Raw genomic sequence first — 16,856 nt, 5'->3', positions numbered from 1 at the left:
CCTTTTACCCAGTGTGTGTGTGTGTGTGTGTGTGTGTGTGTGTGTGTGTGTGTGTGTGTGTGTGTGTGTGTGTGTGTGTGTGTGTGTGTGTGTGTGTAAACTGCACTTCCACCACAAACACTGACAGGAATTAAGACAGAAGCAGCACATCATTTATTAACTCCCCCCACACAGTTTTTAACATTTAGTGCATTTTCATTCTGACCTCATACAAACGTCACTTGTAGCATAATTACAGATCTAAAAACATATGGGAGGCAGTGTTATCTGAGCGGATGTAGGAAAGGTTCAGTGTTGACTCTGTGCTGTTTGGAGAAGCAGGACTCCAGCCAGACTTTCTGCACCGGGACAGCCTGAGAGTACTGACGCACCAGATCCTGGAGCTCCTGGTTAATGCACACACAGAAGAAGAAGAGCATAAAGTAAAAACTTATCAGGTAACTTAAGCATACTCCAAAGTTTTTACAGATTTGTAGACTGCAATTTTTACACAATTTACACAAGTTCATTAAAACAACATTTTTTGGAGTGTAAGTTCAAAGAAAAAAAGGTTCAGTCTCTCATTTTATTTCTCTCTTTTTGTGCTTCCTGTCTGTAACTTTGTGTGTTGCTGCTGCCTGTATTGGCCAGGTCTCCCTTGATAAAGAGGTTTTTAATCTCAATGCAATCAGCCTGGTTAAATAAATATACAGAGCTTTCATTCTATTTTTATTCCCTTTTTTAATACTCTTCTACTTGCCTTCTACTGCTTTTCTGCTGTCTTTGTTTGGTGAAGCACTTCGATACCTCCATGGAAAAGTGCTACACAGATAAAGTTTTTATAATTTCAACAATAACTAAGACATCAAACTGACTCCCTGCACCGCTACAGCAAAGAGGACTCCAACTCACTTCTACATTTGCAAAGGACATTACTAACCTGGAGAATAGTCAGGGTGTAAAACATGAGTAACTACATGATTCTGGAGTCAGCACACTCAGTTCCTGTGAACCATGTCCTCACTCTGTTGCCCTCTGTAAGGGGGTATCAGTCTATATCAGACCCAGATTCTTCAACGGTGATATTCACATGCAATCAAATTAATAAATCTACTCCAAAAGTGTAACGATTGTGTTGCACGCTGGCCTACAGAAAGTGTGACATAAAAGTGTACACTGTATAATATTTGAAAGTAATCTCCACCTCATCCGTCTGTTTTTGATACAGAGTAGAGCGTAACACAGGAGCTAATTTTCACTTCTGTCCCACTCCCACAGAAAAAAATCCTGTCCCATCCCACTCTTGGTAAAATGACTCCCACCCCTGTCCCACTCCCATTTTTCCTCTTCTTTTAATTTTTTGCTTTTCTCCACTTTCTTTTGTAGTGTACTGTTGTATTCTGGGAAGTGTAGTTCTTTTCACTTGCATTACAGTGTAGGGTTATTGGGAAAAAAAAACAACAAAATGGCGGCACATGTCACATGTTATATTTTATCTTCCTGATTAGTTCCCGCTCCCATCTGCTCCAGTGAACTTTTTATCCTGTACCATCCTAATCCTGTGATGAATAGTTACGTTGACTCCCATCCTGAAAGAATCCCATGGGAATCCCGTGTCATGCGAGCTTTGCCTTTGATTGTTTAAACCAATGATCCCAATCCTAATCTAAACCGCTGAGTTAGAAAAAGCTCACCCCTGTATAGCGTGTGCCGATGGTAAAATTAGAGACTCAGACCTAAGCCGTTTTTTTTAACCAGTCTGTGAGTAGGCTTTTAATGTTGTAAAAGACAACTTTTTTGGCTAGGTGTGTATGTGGTTTCCTGTCTTCCATTACCAGCCTCAAATGGACACTTGATGAACTGCAACTTTTAGTGCTTCTGCATACGGTTCATTTCTTTTTACTGGATGTTGGCCCTTGCATCAGAGCTACCGTCATAATAATTTGGTAGTTGGCTTTGGCGCCCCCTGTGGACAAAGCAGTGCCTCTTATCTCTTTACTGTTTCCTGTGTATCTTGAAAAATCTTGAAATAAAATATCACTCTGCTTTTTAAAACACATGTATCGCTTGTTGAGGGACTTTTCGTGGAAATATTTGAGTGATATCCCTACACCTTTTTTTCTTTTTAATAGACATCACACTGTGAATACAAAGGAAGCTGTCTCTGCATCGTGAAGGCCATCACTACATGTGACACTTTCACTGCAGCAGCAGTTTCAAGAGTTAAAAATAATGACAAAGAAACTATCTCATCCCGACCGTCTTGTTTGTTTTCTGTAGACATTAGGACACATTTCTGACTGTTTCCTAACCGGTGAAAAACTCTTCAAAAGAGATTTAAATTGATTGTTCTTCTAAAAATAATGTTTGTGAAAGTTTTTTTAGCTGGATATTATTTTTTTTACGGTTCCCTCTACTCCCTGAAAGCATAATATAAAGAGGTCAGACAAGGAAATATTAGTATGGGAGCCTATGTGCAGTTCATGATTTCACAGAGTTAAGTCATTTTATAAGGGTCCAGAGACATATCTACAGTATTTACAGACAGTAAAGGTTAACTGTTAACAGTACTGAAATTCTTTATGCACAGTGATGTTTTATATTTGAAAAGTATGACTGTTTTTTTTTGCAGGTATAGAATTGTCATTGACGGATGCATGGATGGCTTAACCTCCAGTAACCCCACTCTTATGGTGGTGCTATTCCCCTCCCATGGTGGTTTTGACATGAGACTGTCAAACTGAAGCTTCAGTAGAGGAAAACCTACAATACCCGAGATACAAACCTGTGTGTGGATGCTGTTCTCCACCTCTGCAACTATGTGTGTCACCTCCGAACTCATGACCTCCTCTTCGTCTCCATCATACGTGCGCTGCAGCTAAGGAGTTGAACTCTGATCCTAATCAGCCGTGAATTTCACGCCTTTTACACGTTTCACACACTCACACACTACACACAAGAGGAAATAACTCTTCATAAAAAGACTACACCTCTTCTGGAAACATGCTTTCGAATCAAAGATGCATGCTTCGACATAAACTGTGCACCATGATTCATCTCGCATTAATAGATAATTACAGCTTGACATCGGGGTGGTGGAAACACCCTGTCCGAAGGATATGTGATGAGATAGCGAGCCAGCTTCTTCCTCTCTGATGCAGGGAGGTTGTAGAAAAACACACGCACACCGCTCATGAAGCTGGGGAGTGCTGCGGGCCCGGGGCTGTGCACAGGGGCCGAGGGGCCGGGGGTGTCTGTGTCCAACTCATCGTTCAGATCGTCTGAGGTGTGCTGGTTCTGCTCAGGAGAAGACGTGGAGGGTGTGGAGGTGGATGTGGGAGGTGGGGCTGTATTCTTTGCTTTTCTGCTGTGATAATATCTGTTGGTTGAGTTCAGGGAGAATAAAGAAATTTTAACCCTATACTTTGCAATGTAATCCTTTTTTTGACCTTAACAGTAAAAAAAAAGAAAACACGAAACAACACAAGTATTCTGCCTAAATTTACAACACAAGATGACTCCTCACCTAACTAACAAACAAACTGTCTGGGAAGCTAAAAACCAAAAGCGAAAATGTTTTTTTTTATGAAGCTCATGGTTTGTGCAGCAGGAGGGTTAAAGGATACATGAATGTTGGGATGCCTCTGGCAGCCAGGTGTTTCCTGATCAGCCTCTCTGTGCCGTACCAGTTGAAGCCTCTGGTGGAGTGGCCGATCCGAGGAAGGTGAACGCTCGCTTTTCAAGGGAAAAAACACACAAAGACACTTCAGAGGAACTGAGACAATAACGACAGAGAGCATGTTTTTTTTTATCAACTTTTAAAGTGAAGTTACATTTATCCTCAGCCTCTCCAACTTTGAGCAGACTTTTTGCTCAGAGGCTGGCTGGAAAATAAAGTCAGGTTTGAACAGATTCAGACAATCTCCCATGAGCATCACGGAGTGAATGAATAAAGTTATCTTCAGCATCAGTTGTTTGAATATCCTCGTGTATCATGCAGAATAACCTGCTGGGGAAATTAAAATCATCTCATTCATTGCTCTGCAGTAATTGTGTTTGTGGGTATGTTTATGTACACACACTGTGACTTCACTAAAGTTCATACACACACACAGCCTGTCCTTTAAATCCTGTCTGTCAGGTTGAACCATAAAACACACAAAGCATGCTCCTCCTTTCTTTTCATCCTCACACAGAATCAAGAGCAAACAGAGATAACCATTGTAGCACGGATGACTGAACTCCAAATGTGTCATGATTTTTCAGATTTATCACATGAATTAATTGTCTGTTATTGTTAATAACTTTCATTTTCGGTGTGTGACTGTACCCTTGTGTTTTTTGGCTGCAAAGTAAATCTTCTTCAGTCCTTCGTCGAGAGCAGTGAGAAGAATCCCCGACAGGTTGTTGGCTCTGTCTCTCTGCTGAGCCACGATCAGGGCCAACTGAGGGGACAGGAAGGAGGTTTTAAAAACAGGAGGGATCTAATCGCTGCCACAGTCTTATCTGCTCAAAAATTTTATGCTGTAGATTCATGGAAACCCACACTCAGAGAAACGCGTGGTTCAGCATCAGGGGTGAACACACGCAAAGATTGACTGATAAGTGATTCTGGTAATGGTGTTCAAAGACTCATTCATATTCTATCATTGTAAGCCTGAAATGTCAGTCACACGGTTCTGGCTCTTCATCATGCTATGAATCTCTACTACCTGGGTGTAAACATGCACAGACAATAGATGACATCTTGTAGCATGGTTGCATGTCAGCCGTGTCTGGTTGAACTAACATGCATGAACTCCACCAGACTGTGGTGTGCACAGACTTTTCAAGGGCACTTTAGCATGGACCAGTACTTATACAGTGCTTTTCTAGTCACTCAGAGGGCTTTACAGTTCTGAACTCTTTCACCCATCCACACCTCATTCACACTAGTGATGTGTCATGCTCAAAAGACGCGGCTCCCAACTTTTTTCTTTCTTTGCTTTGCTCTTACTCAGCCGCTCAGCTTAGCTTAGCTTATCTGCTAAGTTTGCAGATGACCCCGTGATTGTTTCCCTTTTAAACTTAGATAACCCAGAGCACGGCCCGGTCCTGGGTGATTTTACCGACTGGTGCAGGTCGTCCTTCTTAAATATAAATGTTTTAAAGACCTAAGAAATGATAAAGGATTTTAGGAAAAATCCTTTCACCACTTCTCTTGTTTTTATTAATAACCAGGCGATTGAGAGGGTGCATCACTATAAATACCTGGGGACCATCCTTGATGATCAACTTACCTTTAAGCTCCAAGCAGAAGCTGTATGCAAGAAAGCCCACCAGCGTGTGCACTTTTTAAGAAGGCTCAATAATTTTAATGTTGACTGCACTTTTATGAAAATGTTTTATTCCTGTTTTATTGAGTCGGTTTTCATCTTTTGCATGGTGACCTGGTACGGGTCACACAGCATAAAAAACACAACAAAATGCAGAGTATCATCAAAATGTGTCCCAGGATCATAGGATCCCTGCTCTCTGAGCTTTCAGACTCATACAGAGCCAAGTGCCTCAAAAAGGCTCGGTCTCTCTGGGCAGACCAGAGTCATCCCTTGCCCGGGGCCTTTTAACTGTTACCGTCTGGCTGCAGATTCAGCATGTCAGCATTAATCATTTCTTAAATAACTAAAAAATTGTGTGTTCATTCTCCCTGTCAGTCTGTCAAAACCAGTCTGTATGTATGTACAGTATGTGTGAGTTTTCTTTGCTACTGACTGCAAGACAATTTGCCCTCTTGTAGGGATAATAAAGCTTAAATCATAAGCTTTATTAAAGCTTAAATAATAAGCCTTGAACCTTGAAACATAAGTAAGAGTGCAGAGCAAATGCTCAAAATGAGGCTTCTCATAAAAACACTGAATGAAAAAGGGTTCTATCAATGCACAAATCACTCATATTTGCCAAGTAAGGCTAAAATATGAGGCAACAAATATTTCTAAACTAGGAGCCATTTGGAGCTGAAAGAGCTGGCTGTTCTTTGGGAGCAGAGCCAAATGAACCGGCTCTCTGAAAAGACCTGAACTTTCCATCACTAAGAGGTCTACAGTAGGAACCATCAGTTTGTCTAAACCACTTATACCATCCACACACCGCTGACCAACAATGGGAGCAATTTGGGGTTCAGTGTCTTTCTCAAGGACACTTTGGCATGTGACTGCAGGAGCTGGGGTCAAACCCTCCACCTTCTGATCGAGCGATGACTCTACCACTCTGATCCGTGCACTGCTGTTTTCCATAAATTATGCTTAATTGTGAAAGTTTTCTAACCCTTAGAGCATTTGTTAAGTTGAAATTCAAATTTATGTTTCAACATTTAGGAAACGAATAGCCAGAAAACATCTTTACTGCTGCGGTATATGGGGTACACTGAGACAACGATATAAGACAAGAATAAACTAAGAATGAAGGACATGAGACAAAAAAGAGAAGAACAAATAAGACCACAGCAAAGGAAACAGACAAAGATTAAGGCAAAGACAAAGAGCAAATGAAAGAGGAAGACAACTGAAGACAAAAAACAAAAAGGTGAAATTATGATGAGGATAGGGGACAAAAACAAAAAGAGCATGAAGAGAGACAATAAAGAAGAAAAATAAAGACAAAGAAAGGGAAACAATAAAGATGTCATGGAAGCCAAAGACAAAAAGAAGAGGCTGGAGCAGAAAACATTCATTAATCGTCTTTGTTTCCATTTTTTGCATTCTGCAACATGACGCAAGAGCTTTTTCCTGAACATAACCGACCTTATCCTGGCCGCCAGATCTCGACTGTTTGTCGTCAATAGAGAAGAGCAGCACATTTCCCAGCTCCAAATCTGAAACAAACAAAAAATATGATGCACAGGCTTCTTTCTTTACCAGTCATCGCATGAGGCATGTCTTATTCCTGCTTCATCTCACCTTTCATCTTGCCAGCCAGCTCATATTGTTTCTTTGGTTCATCTGATCTGACCTCCAGAGCCGTAAACAGGCCGCCTCTTCCCCACCGGCCTGAGTCATCTGCAAAACAACAATACTTCAGATTACACAAGTAAAAAGCTCAGAGAAGAAATTTGTTTTAACTTATCTGTGTACTGTAAAAACCACACACAGTAAACAGGTGTCATACCAACACAGTGGACGATGATGGCGTTCCCCTCAGCGGTGTGAGGATGAGTAACGTCTCCCAGAACGTACTGGATGGCGTTAACGTCGTCAGTGGAGTAATCACTGCTGTCCTCTTCTTCCTCTTCTTCTTCGCTGTCAACAGACGGCAAGCAACGGGATCTGTAGCCACACGACTCCCACCACGCCATCCTACAGGAGACCAAACAAAGCAGATATTACACTGAGGAAAAGACCATGAGCTGAAAAAATGCTTTGAATGTTAAAAGACTCTTCACTTCTTCTTGTGTTTCTGCTCTTGTTGCTTCTTCTTTGCCTCCTCCTGAAGTTTGGCTCTCTTGGCTGCAGCCTCCTCTCTTTTTTGCCGTCTCAGCTCCAGCTCTTCATCAGTCAGAGGTTTCCTCTTCCTCGACGGGATCCCAAGAGCGACTGACAGAGAAACCTGGACAGATGCGGACAAATTCAAGCAAGATGCATTCAGTTTTTGATCAAACAAAGCAGCTTTGTGCCAGCACCTCAGTTAGTGACAGAACGGTTTATGAAAAAAAAACCCAAACCGTTTTTCTTTTTTCTACGTTTTACAGCTCAGTTTGAAGCAAGTATGTAGCTCCGATCATACACATGGGCAACGAGGCAAAGGAGAGTAGTTGTGGGGAGGTGTGTGTGTGTTTACATGATGAGCAGAGAAGACAGAGTTAGAGGATGTACCTGTGGCGTTGTGTCGTTCTGCTGTCTGGGAGCAGTTTAGTTTCAGTGTAAGCTCTGATGACAGCAGTAAGAAAGTGGAGGATAAAACCACGACTGAGTGTTGCCAACTTAGAGACTTTGTTGCTGCATTTAATGACTTTTCAGACCCCTCTGGTGAGTTTTTTTAAAGATGACAATTCTTGCGACTTTTTTGGAGTTTGGAGTCTGACGTTGAAGCTTGTTTTGATCGCCTGAATGAGAAGCCTGTGCTACTGTAAGCCCCTCCCCTATCCTATCCAAAACACAGAGACAGTCCTCCTCACTCACTGCAGATTAAACCACCCAAGTGTGTGCCTCATTAAAGACATTTCTGCAGATCTCCAGCCCAGATAAAGAAGGAGGGTTGATATTTAGACATAAAAAAACAAGAATCCACAGAAGAAAGTTAATTTGTAGTTCTAAACATACTTATAATGTTGTGTTTAACCTGCTTTCTGTCTCTCCCACGTTATTTCTCTCTCCTACAGAGTCCATGACAGTTGCATGCAAATTGATTATTATACAGATTAGACAGCAGTGTCATTAAGTTACTTTTGGTGACTTTGGTGGTCAGCCAATAGAGACTCTCCTTACCAAGGAGTTGAAACTAGCGATGTTTCACTCAGCTTTAATGATGTTTAAAATGAGAAAGAGCCTCATTCTTTCAGGTTTGTCATGACTATACATGAAATAATTGGTTAAAAATAATCTGTCAACAGTGGATTATTGGGGTATATAGTAAAAATAAAGGTATCAAAAACAACAATGTACACCGAGCCGAACCAAAAACTTTGACTACAAAAGAGCCGAACGTTGGTTTTTGTGAACTGTTCCAACCCAACCTCAGTCAGAATGAATAGATACAAATATTCAATATCAGTTGATGCGCTTTATGTAAACCATGAACAAATAACTTGAGTGTGAAATAAATGTTTTGATGGGTTGTGAGTGAAAGAGACAGACTTACTCCAGTTTTGTGTCTCAGAGCTCGTCCCTCTCCTGCAGCTTTCTGAAACTCAGCCAGCTGCTCCTCCAACAAACGCTCGAAGCTCTTCTGGTCCTCAGAGCTCGGGTCTTTACTGTAGTCTTTGCCCTCAAAGTAGTACATGTGATCTGAAGGAAGGGACACATTATTTGGTGAATGTTATTCTGAAACAATTCAGAGAAAGAAATCTGAATACAATTTGAAAGAGAGAGCACTTTGAAAGGAGGAGTCATTGTTAACCCTGAAAGAAATTAGAAGACAAACATGTCCTCTATCAAAAACTGCTATAAAAACACAACACTTTAATGATTTTTTTCCTATGTTTATTTTTTGCTTAAACCCTTCTATTAACAACAAAAATATATATTTGATTACTTTCAGGGAAGTGAAAAATAATACTTTTCCAGTATTTCATAGTTTTTTACAAATGAGAAATGACAAGTGTTTTGTGTATAGACTAACAGGAAAATTGTGCCATCTCGTTGTAAACAGTAAAAATGAAAAATTGTACTATTGTTCTCCAATATGAACCCATGAAATTAGAGAATTCATTGAGTAATGACTTTGCTTTTAAAACTTGTGGTTATAATGGGACTAGGTCAGACATTTTTGTCATCTATAAACCTCTACTGCTATTCTTAGGTATTTTTAAGCCTGATCTTAAAAATTATCCCCAGCCCTCCAACATTTATTATATTAAAAAAATAACTCATTTTATGTGTTTTTGTCATAAAAACAGTGAAACCACATAATCAAATGGGCATTTATGGGTTAAAATTAAAAAAAAAACAGAGAAATATAGGGTATATTTGACCTGGACTGAAGTTGATTGAAAGATTTGAGAAAAAAGTATGAATCTGTTATGTTCCTTTAAAAGTTTTTGTTAAAGAATATTTTGTCCTCTAATGTCCTTAAAGGGTTGTTGATTTTCCCCAAGTGTATTGTTGATTTTAGAAATGGTTTGAAACTTGAATTTGAAGATATTACATGAAAAAAACCTTCTTACAAAATATTAACCCATTTAACACGACAACAATGTCCCTGATTACCCAAGAGGTTTTAAGAAACACATATTATCACCACACTCACTCTGCCCATCGGAGTCAGAGCTGTCACCCTCTTCTTCTTCTTCTTCTACTCTGAGTGAGTTGACTTCTTCATCGTCCAACCACTGACCGTCACAGGACGGGCCGAGGATCTTCTCCAGTTTCACATCCTGTACCGAGCTCTCGTCTGAGGACAGAAGCTTATCCACCCCAAACTTCAAGATCTCACTCAGCTGAGGAGATGAGAGACAGAAGTTAAGAGTTCACAGGAGGTGACACAGACACATGTGTGTCTGTGCTCTTGTAAAAATATTGTTATAATGGTTTTTGTGTTTTGTAGTGTTTGTTTACCTGCAGTCCAGCAGCAGCTGTCTGAGCCTGGTCCATCAGAGAGAAGCGTCCTTCTTCAATAACTGTGTTTGTGAGGTGCAGCTTGGAAACGGCCCGTGAGTACATGATCTCCTCCACCGTGTCTCTGGCAAGCAGGCGGATCACCTTCACAGGCCTGTAACACGTCGCACGCAGATTAGAGAGGTTCTTCAAGACAATAACACAGAACTTTATCTTCATGTCAAACAACTGATGTTGTGAATTTATGATGCCATCAACTCGTCTGCATGTGCTCTACTAACTAAGGAGGTTCAAACCAAAGTTGTGCCAGCAGTTCCTACATCTGCCAAGACTAAGCGGCAACCTCCGATCTAAGAATATGAGACAATGCTGAAGTGCTAAAATCTGCTGTTTCTCGAGTGTTCGCTTGAGGCTCCAGAAGTACCAGAAGTCACATACACACCAAGCCAAAAAAAGCCGTTTTCAAAGCAGAAATTAACCTATTTACAACCTAGTTCAAAAAACGTCTCCTGTCTGAGTCGCTAATTTTACTATCGGCACCCACTGTACGGGGGGTGAATTTTTTTTTTTCAGAGGATATTAGGATCGCAAGCTCCCCCAAGAAGAGGCACAGCTGAGGATCATGTGACCGACAGGCGCCCTATAGCTGCACTTGAAGCCCTTGCCACTACCAATATGGCTGCTATAGCCAATGTGCTTCATTTTCTGTTTCAGAAACAGACGGGTGACGTTTGGGAGACTATGTCCATGTTTTATACGGTCTATGACCAAGACGAAGTGCAGGCAAGCAGACGAGGTCGAGGCCTCACTTTTCTAAAGTCTTTTCAGTTCCTTAGTCTGACTCCAATAAAGAATGCCAAAAATCAATTCAGCAGAAACAAAAACAAGAAAACGGAAAAGACCTTTTTACAGCTCCTTAATACAAATCTAAAATCTGACAATCATATATCAACAGGCATTCAGGGAAAACAGTCTGTATGGAGAGTGAAAGCAGGCTTAACTCAATCTGCTGTAACAACCCAGCTCCGACCAGTTGCAGACAATTCACTTATCTCCAAGAACAGGTCAGATTAAAAATCCTCCCCCCAGCCTGCATTAAAAAAGAAACATTTCAGAGGTTGTTTTCTTCTCTTCTTTAGGACAGACCTGACAAAGCGTGACTTTCTAAAAATCTGCATCATATTACATTTATTTCAGCAAACTAAACCTTAATTAAAAGCAAGAAAATCACAAGAAAATCTGATCCAAATATGAGTTCATATCAATAAGGTACGCCAGAGTGCAGCCTTTGTGTAACTTGCTATTAACGGGAAACTGATGAGCAGGCAGTCTTTCATTGAGATAAAAAGGTTTGTTCTTTGCAGTCGTGTTCAGAGTGGTGGATTTTGGTTCACTTTTGATCTTATCACTTTTCACTAACTCGTTGATTGAACAGCAGCAGGTGGAGGAGAAGTCTTGAATGGAGGTACTTTATGCCAGTCCTGACAACAGCCAAGAGGAGATCACAGCTATAACCTCCTTTGTTCTCTTACAGTATTTTTTTTTAAATGCCACCTCATTATTCTTTAAAAAATTATTTGAAATGAGTCTGAGAGACATGCGTCTTTATTGTCCACCAACATTAAAGCTTTATCTGTGGGATGAGCCATTTGTCGTTTGCACACAGTTCTTGTGCATGTAGAAAACTAGTCTTAAGTTTTCAATTAGATCCTAGTGATGCTAATTAACCTGACTTAAATATTTTATTCTATACGTCACCTATTCTGTCCAATCCGGTGGCAGCGTGCAGCAGCCTGCAGGTCATTTTGAGGGTTGAAGTCACTGTCGACAAAGATGACCGTGTCTGCAGCTGTCAGGTTCAAACCCACTCCCCCTGAGGAGACAGGATAGTTTAAAAAACACTTTGAAGTTGTAGTTATTAACATGTAACTTACTCTCGGTTACTGTCATACATCACAGTGATGATCTCAGGCAAGAAATCAACTTTCTCTTTCCTGTGCATCAAACAGCCTGATCTACAACATCCTGTCACACCTTTAATCTCTGCCTCATCAGCCCCCTTCCTCTCTCGGCTACCACCAGGAACCCTCTATCATCTGAAGATAAGCACAAGAGCTTGCAGGTGTCAGAAGCTGATGACCTACTCTTCTCTCCAATAAATATACACAGGACAAAAAGGTTCAATTTACCTGCTTTCGTGCTGAGTAGAAAGACAAAAATATCTTTACTGCTGAAGTTTTTCATCGCTAGATTTCTTTCTTCGCCTCGGACCGATCCATCCAGACGCTCATAGCTGTAGCCTGAAGAGAAAAAAAAGCTATTTAGCTTCTATTTGTGGAGGAAAAACGGCAAATATACTGTTCAGGTTTTAAATTAAAAGGGTAGTGGCAACACACAAAGAAAATAAATCTGTTTAAAATCTTAAAAACTGATGTTAGAATTAATATAAAACAAGTCTTTGGGAGTGAAATGTCCAGTGGATCCCCTGCTCACCTCTGTACTCCATGTAGTCCTGCACGATGTCCAGCATCCTCGTCATCTGAGAGAAGAGCAGCACACGATGGCCTCTTCAACCACACACCAGAAAACAGAAATTCAGTGAGTTTCAGGAGGAATACATGAAATCTCAAAGTAAACTGTATCAGTAAACAGCCACCAGGTGGAGCTCCAGTCTCAGTACTCAGACTCACTCTTTGTGGAGGTGTGTCAGCATGCTGTCCAAAAGACAAAGTTTACCGCTGGCTTCAACCAGATGTTCCCCCATCTCAAAAGGTTCTGGTTCCACTCCTGAAAATAAAGCACAGAAAAAACAACGCTGAATGTAAATTTATTTCAATATCTTATTTTCAGATCTGTCCTGTGGATGAGTCAGTCTCACCATCGAACAGGTAAGGATGATCAACACACTTCCTCAGGTTCATCAAGATGTTCAGCAGCCGGTTCTTGTTGCTTTGTTGATTTCCAAAAGCATCTGAAAAAGCAGATTCACATCGTTGAGTCTGATCGTCTTGGAGAAAAAACTCTTGGGTTGTCACTGGCTGAGCATTTCAAGCACACGTCAGTGTTTTCTGTGATTTTTGTCGACTAAATGTTGGTGACTAAAAAAACTAAAGAGTTTTATTTTTAAATTTAAAAAGGCACAAAGCTATACTCTTAAATTTCTTAATAATTCTGATCCAAACACATCCTCAAGGTTTACCCAGATCCCTCATCAGAATAGCTTTGTAGTATTTCTTCTGCAGAGCTGACATGCCATGGTACACCACCAGCTCTGTCTTCTTAGGTAGGTCAACAGCCACCTCTGACTTCACTCTGCGCAGCAGGAACGGCTCCAGGATGCTCTGCAGCTCAGCAGCTGGAACCAGAAACACAGCAGAAGCAACACAGCATCCAGGTTATCTAGTTTAATGAGAAGGTCTAACAGATCTCTGTGGACCCTTAGCAGGTCTATTTCTCAAACAGCTACAATAAACATATCCCACGTATTAACATGTCAACACATATTCCTTCAAAACACTGCCTGCTTAAACATCTGTCTTACCCAGAGAAGGTTGATTCTGCACATTAGAGTAAGCGCTGACAAAGTCATCCGCCTCGTCAGCAGAGAAGATGCTCGGCTGAATGAAGCTCAGCAGAGAGTAGAGTTCCTGCAGGTTGTTCTGGATCGGGGTCCCTGTCAGCAGGACTCTGAATCCAACTGAGAACTGTGCAAGAAACAGGGAGTTTAAAAACAAAATCTACAGCTGGAAAAAGATGAGCGGACATGTAGTCGAGAAGTTCGAGCAGCTCAGTACCTGAGTCAAGACTTTGTGCAACATTGAATCCTGATTCTTTAGTCTGTGAGCTTCATCCACCACCAGCACCTTCCACTTCCACCTGAAGATCAGAGCGAGAAAAACAGTTTCTCTGAGTACCTTTCTGAAGATTCACGGGGTCATAATCAGTAATATTTTATTCATTCGTCCATTCATCGTTGGTTAATTATTTATGAACATAAGTGGGGTGTCTGTAATGAATGCCAGTTCATTCAACAAAGACTGGCTCCGAGAAGTCTACTGCTTTTGACACCCACTTCCTGGCATTAAAAAGTGCCAGTTGCAGTTTTTTCTTTTTGAGGTCATCAGCTTTACACACCAAAGGGGCGCTAGTTTGGCCTAGTTCACACAGCACTGCACTACCTGAGATCATCAGATTCCCCTAAAGTTCTCACTCTAAATTCCTTTACACAGTTCTTAGATGTTACGATTACAGCACCACCTAGTGGCCAAATAGTTGCATTAAGAGATATGTACATATACATTTGTCCACAACTATTTAGCAGACTTTAAGGGTCAGCTGAAGAAAAAATAACTCAAATATGACGACCTTTATGCATCAAAAGATCAAAATTACATTTCTGAAGGCACCTCTTTAATTCAGATCACACTCACCGCCTTAAGAACGCAGAATCTTTGAGACACAGCTGTGAATGAGAGTAAAAAAAACAATTCATTAAAGCTGCTGTTGTTGCTGCAGACAGCCCTCTGCCAACTACTATTCACTTAATTACATGTTAATTAGGCATAGACAAATTGATTAGACATTACTTCATAAAGTAAACAAAGAAGATGACAGACATGTCTACCTGTGGCTGTTTCTCAACCCCTGATCTTGATTAAGCTTTCAAATTTAAATCAGACGTTGCAGAACATCAAGTTTAAGATACTACAAACACTGAAAAATTCAGTTAAAAAGCTACTGTTTATCTCCAATGTGCTAAAATCCAACTGCTGTGATTTTCATCATCACAGCTGTAAATGCTCAAGTTCAACCTGTTGACTTTAAGATTTGTCTACTTTTTCTGTTTCTTGTTTGCTCATCCTGTAAACACTGCACATGCTTTTTTTTTGTTGATGCTGCTGCTGCTCTGTCTGTTTGACTCTATCCATGTCCTTCTTTCTACATCTTCCTCAAGTCCAGCATGGTAACATCAGACGGTTATTATCAAAGCTGAAACTTCAGTCAGTGAAAAGAGGCACTGACCTCGTATGTGGTGAGCAGAACATGGAAGTCATCTTGGTCTGTGTTTCTCTGAATCTCCGCTCTGGTCTCTTTGTCTCCCTTGTAACACAGCACAGACAGAGAGGGAGCAAAGCTGGAAAACACAAGATTACAGGAATATGAATGAAGCTTGAGTCTGTGATGGACAGTGCTAAGAGCAAATCATCCATTCAGCAAACAGTGTTTTTACTCACCCCTCCAGCTCCTTCCTCCAGTTCTCCATGACAGAGAGTGGGCTCAGCACCAGAAACGGACCTTTTCTCCCAAGAGCTCCGGACATGAACACCAGCAGAGAAATTGTCTGAAAGAAGAAGAATTAATATCACAAAATGAAAATTTAGGATATGCAAAAGTGAAACCTTTTTAAAAAGTAGTTATTACAAGCTTTGTTCAACAGTCACAGCACCTACAAAATCCCAATTTAATCAATATTTACTTCTCACTGGGGTCTTAATGTGTATCACCATTAATGTGAGATGAGGTGCAGCAAAAAGGTCACTGTTAAGCAAACCTCTTCAGGGAGGATCAAGACTGTTATCAGGACTCTCAGGGTTTATTGACACATCTACGACCTGCTAGGTTTATATTAACCTTTACTGCAGGTCTATTAAACTAGTGGCCTGTGGGTCGAGTATGACTCCAAAAAAATTCTATGGCTGCCTTAGATAAGGTTGCAGTGGGGTAAACATAAGTACAATAAATATCATCACAATATTTATGTATGTAAACCCTACCTTGGCTGTCAGTCTTTGAATTGTATTGGACATGTTTTTGCAATTTTACAATGTCATTACTTACTCTAACACATTTTAATCATCATCACTGAAAACGTCCTCACTGTGGTGACTGTCCACAAACTATCATGAAAGGCCACTTTTCCTTAAAAATAAACATCTATACCTTACACAGATAACACCTAAATGTTTAGTTAATATTCATTAAAACCTGCAAAAAATAAACAAGACTTGTGTAATCACCGTAACAAGTTATTATGAGTATTTCCAGATTTGTACCTGGCAGGTTTTCCCCAGACCCATCTCATCTCCTAAAATGCATCCCTGCTGATTCTTCAAACACTCTGTTAACCACTGCACCCCGTCCAGCTGGTAGGACCTGAGCTGGATCCCTGTGAGGAGCAGACAGAGTCCATTAGAGAGCAACAGGAAGGAGGGATGAATAAAATGATGGAAACACGAGTCACGTATGCCACATAATGATGACGACTCCAAGAAGAGTTAATTACCGATCAGACTGTGAAGTTTAAAGCCTCAATAAACGAAACGTTACCTGTTAAACCAAACTTGTTCAGGTCGCTCTGGGAAACAGGCGCATTCTTCTTCTTCTCTGGCACTTTGTTTTTTATCCTTGATAAAATGTCCGACATGTTTGGAGACTTTTACAGAATGAAACAGGTTTATATCAAGTCAAAGTCCAAGACTACACACAGACACATACAGCCTGTGTACATAGGCATGTACGGACAAGCGTCCCTCAACTGTTGTGACTCAGTCCACTTCCTGGACTGGGTCACGTGGGGTAAAGCAGACACAAAGGCGCGCGCCAGACGGAGTCGCGCGCCTATTTAAAATA

At 40.8% G+C, this 16,856-nt stretch overlaps 1 protein-coding gene across 1 annotated transcript; it reads right to left on the bottom strand.

Moving 5' to 3' along the window:
• Positions 1 to 148: 148 nt before the first annotated feature.
• On the bottom strand, positions 149 to 16,805 carry chd1l (chromodomain helicase DNA binding protein 1-like). Its single transcript, XM_074669209.1, has 25 exons — positions 16,554 to 16,805; positions 16,280 to 16,392; positions 15,461 to 15,567; positions 15,249 to 15,360; positions 14,657 to 14,688; positions 14,021 to 14,102; positions 13,768 to 13,930; positions 13,426 to 13,581; positions 13,105 to 13,197; positions 12,917 to 13,013; positions 12,720 to 12,793; positions 12,416 to 12,526; positions 11,985 to 12,099; positions 10,227 to 10,380; positions 9,919 to 10,108; positions 8,812 to 8,957; positions 7,397 to 7,560; positions 7,123 to 7,310; positions 6,915 to 7,013; positions 6,759 to 6,829; positions 4,310 to 4,424; positions 3,606 to 3,714; positions 3,104 to 3,358; positions 2,765 to 2,849; positions 149 to 386 (listed from the first exon to the last, which is right to left on the bottom strand). Exons 1-25 carry the CDS (start codon positions 16,648 to 16,650, stop codon positions 264 to 266), a joined length of 3,051 nt encoding a protein of 1,016 aa, XP_074525310.1. The 5' UTR covers positions 16,651 to 16,805; the 3' UTR covers positions 149 to 263.
• Between the last annotated feature and the right edge of the window lie 51 nt (positions 16,806 to 16,856).

The sequence above is a fragment of the Halichoeres trimaculatus genome, unplaced genomic scaffold (genome assembly GCF_033239565.1).
Source record: "Halichoeres trimaculatus isolate MK-OKI-2021-1 unplaced genomic scaffold, fHalTri1.1 fHalTri1_scaffold_4, whole genome shotgun sequence".
Taxonomy (NCBI): domain Eukaryota; kingdom Metazoa; phylum Chordata; class Actinopteri; order Labriformes; family Labridae; genus Halichoeres; species Halichoeres trimaculatus.
This window is presented reverse-complemented; position numbering and strand designations above follow the sequence as displayed.

Excerpts from the sequence above, each read along its gene's own strand:
- chd1l (XM_074669209.1), bottom strand. The coding sequence starts at position 16,650 with ATGTCGGACATTTTATCAAGGATAAAAAACAAAGTGCCAGAGAAGAAG. Across the intron at positions 14,103-14,656 it reads GATTCTGCGTTCTTAAGGCG|GTGGAAGTGGAAGGTGCTGG; the intron begins GTGAGTGTGATC and ends TCTGATCTTCAG. Across the intron at positions 7,561-8,811 it reads CTCTGAGACACAAAACTGGA|GTTTCTCTGTCAGTCGCTCT; the intron begins GTAAGTCTGTCT and ends GCATCTGTCCAG.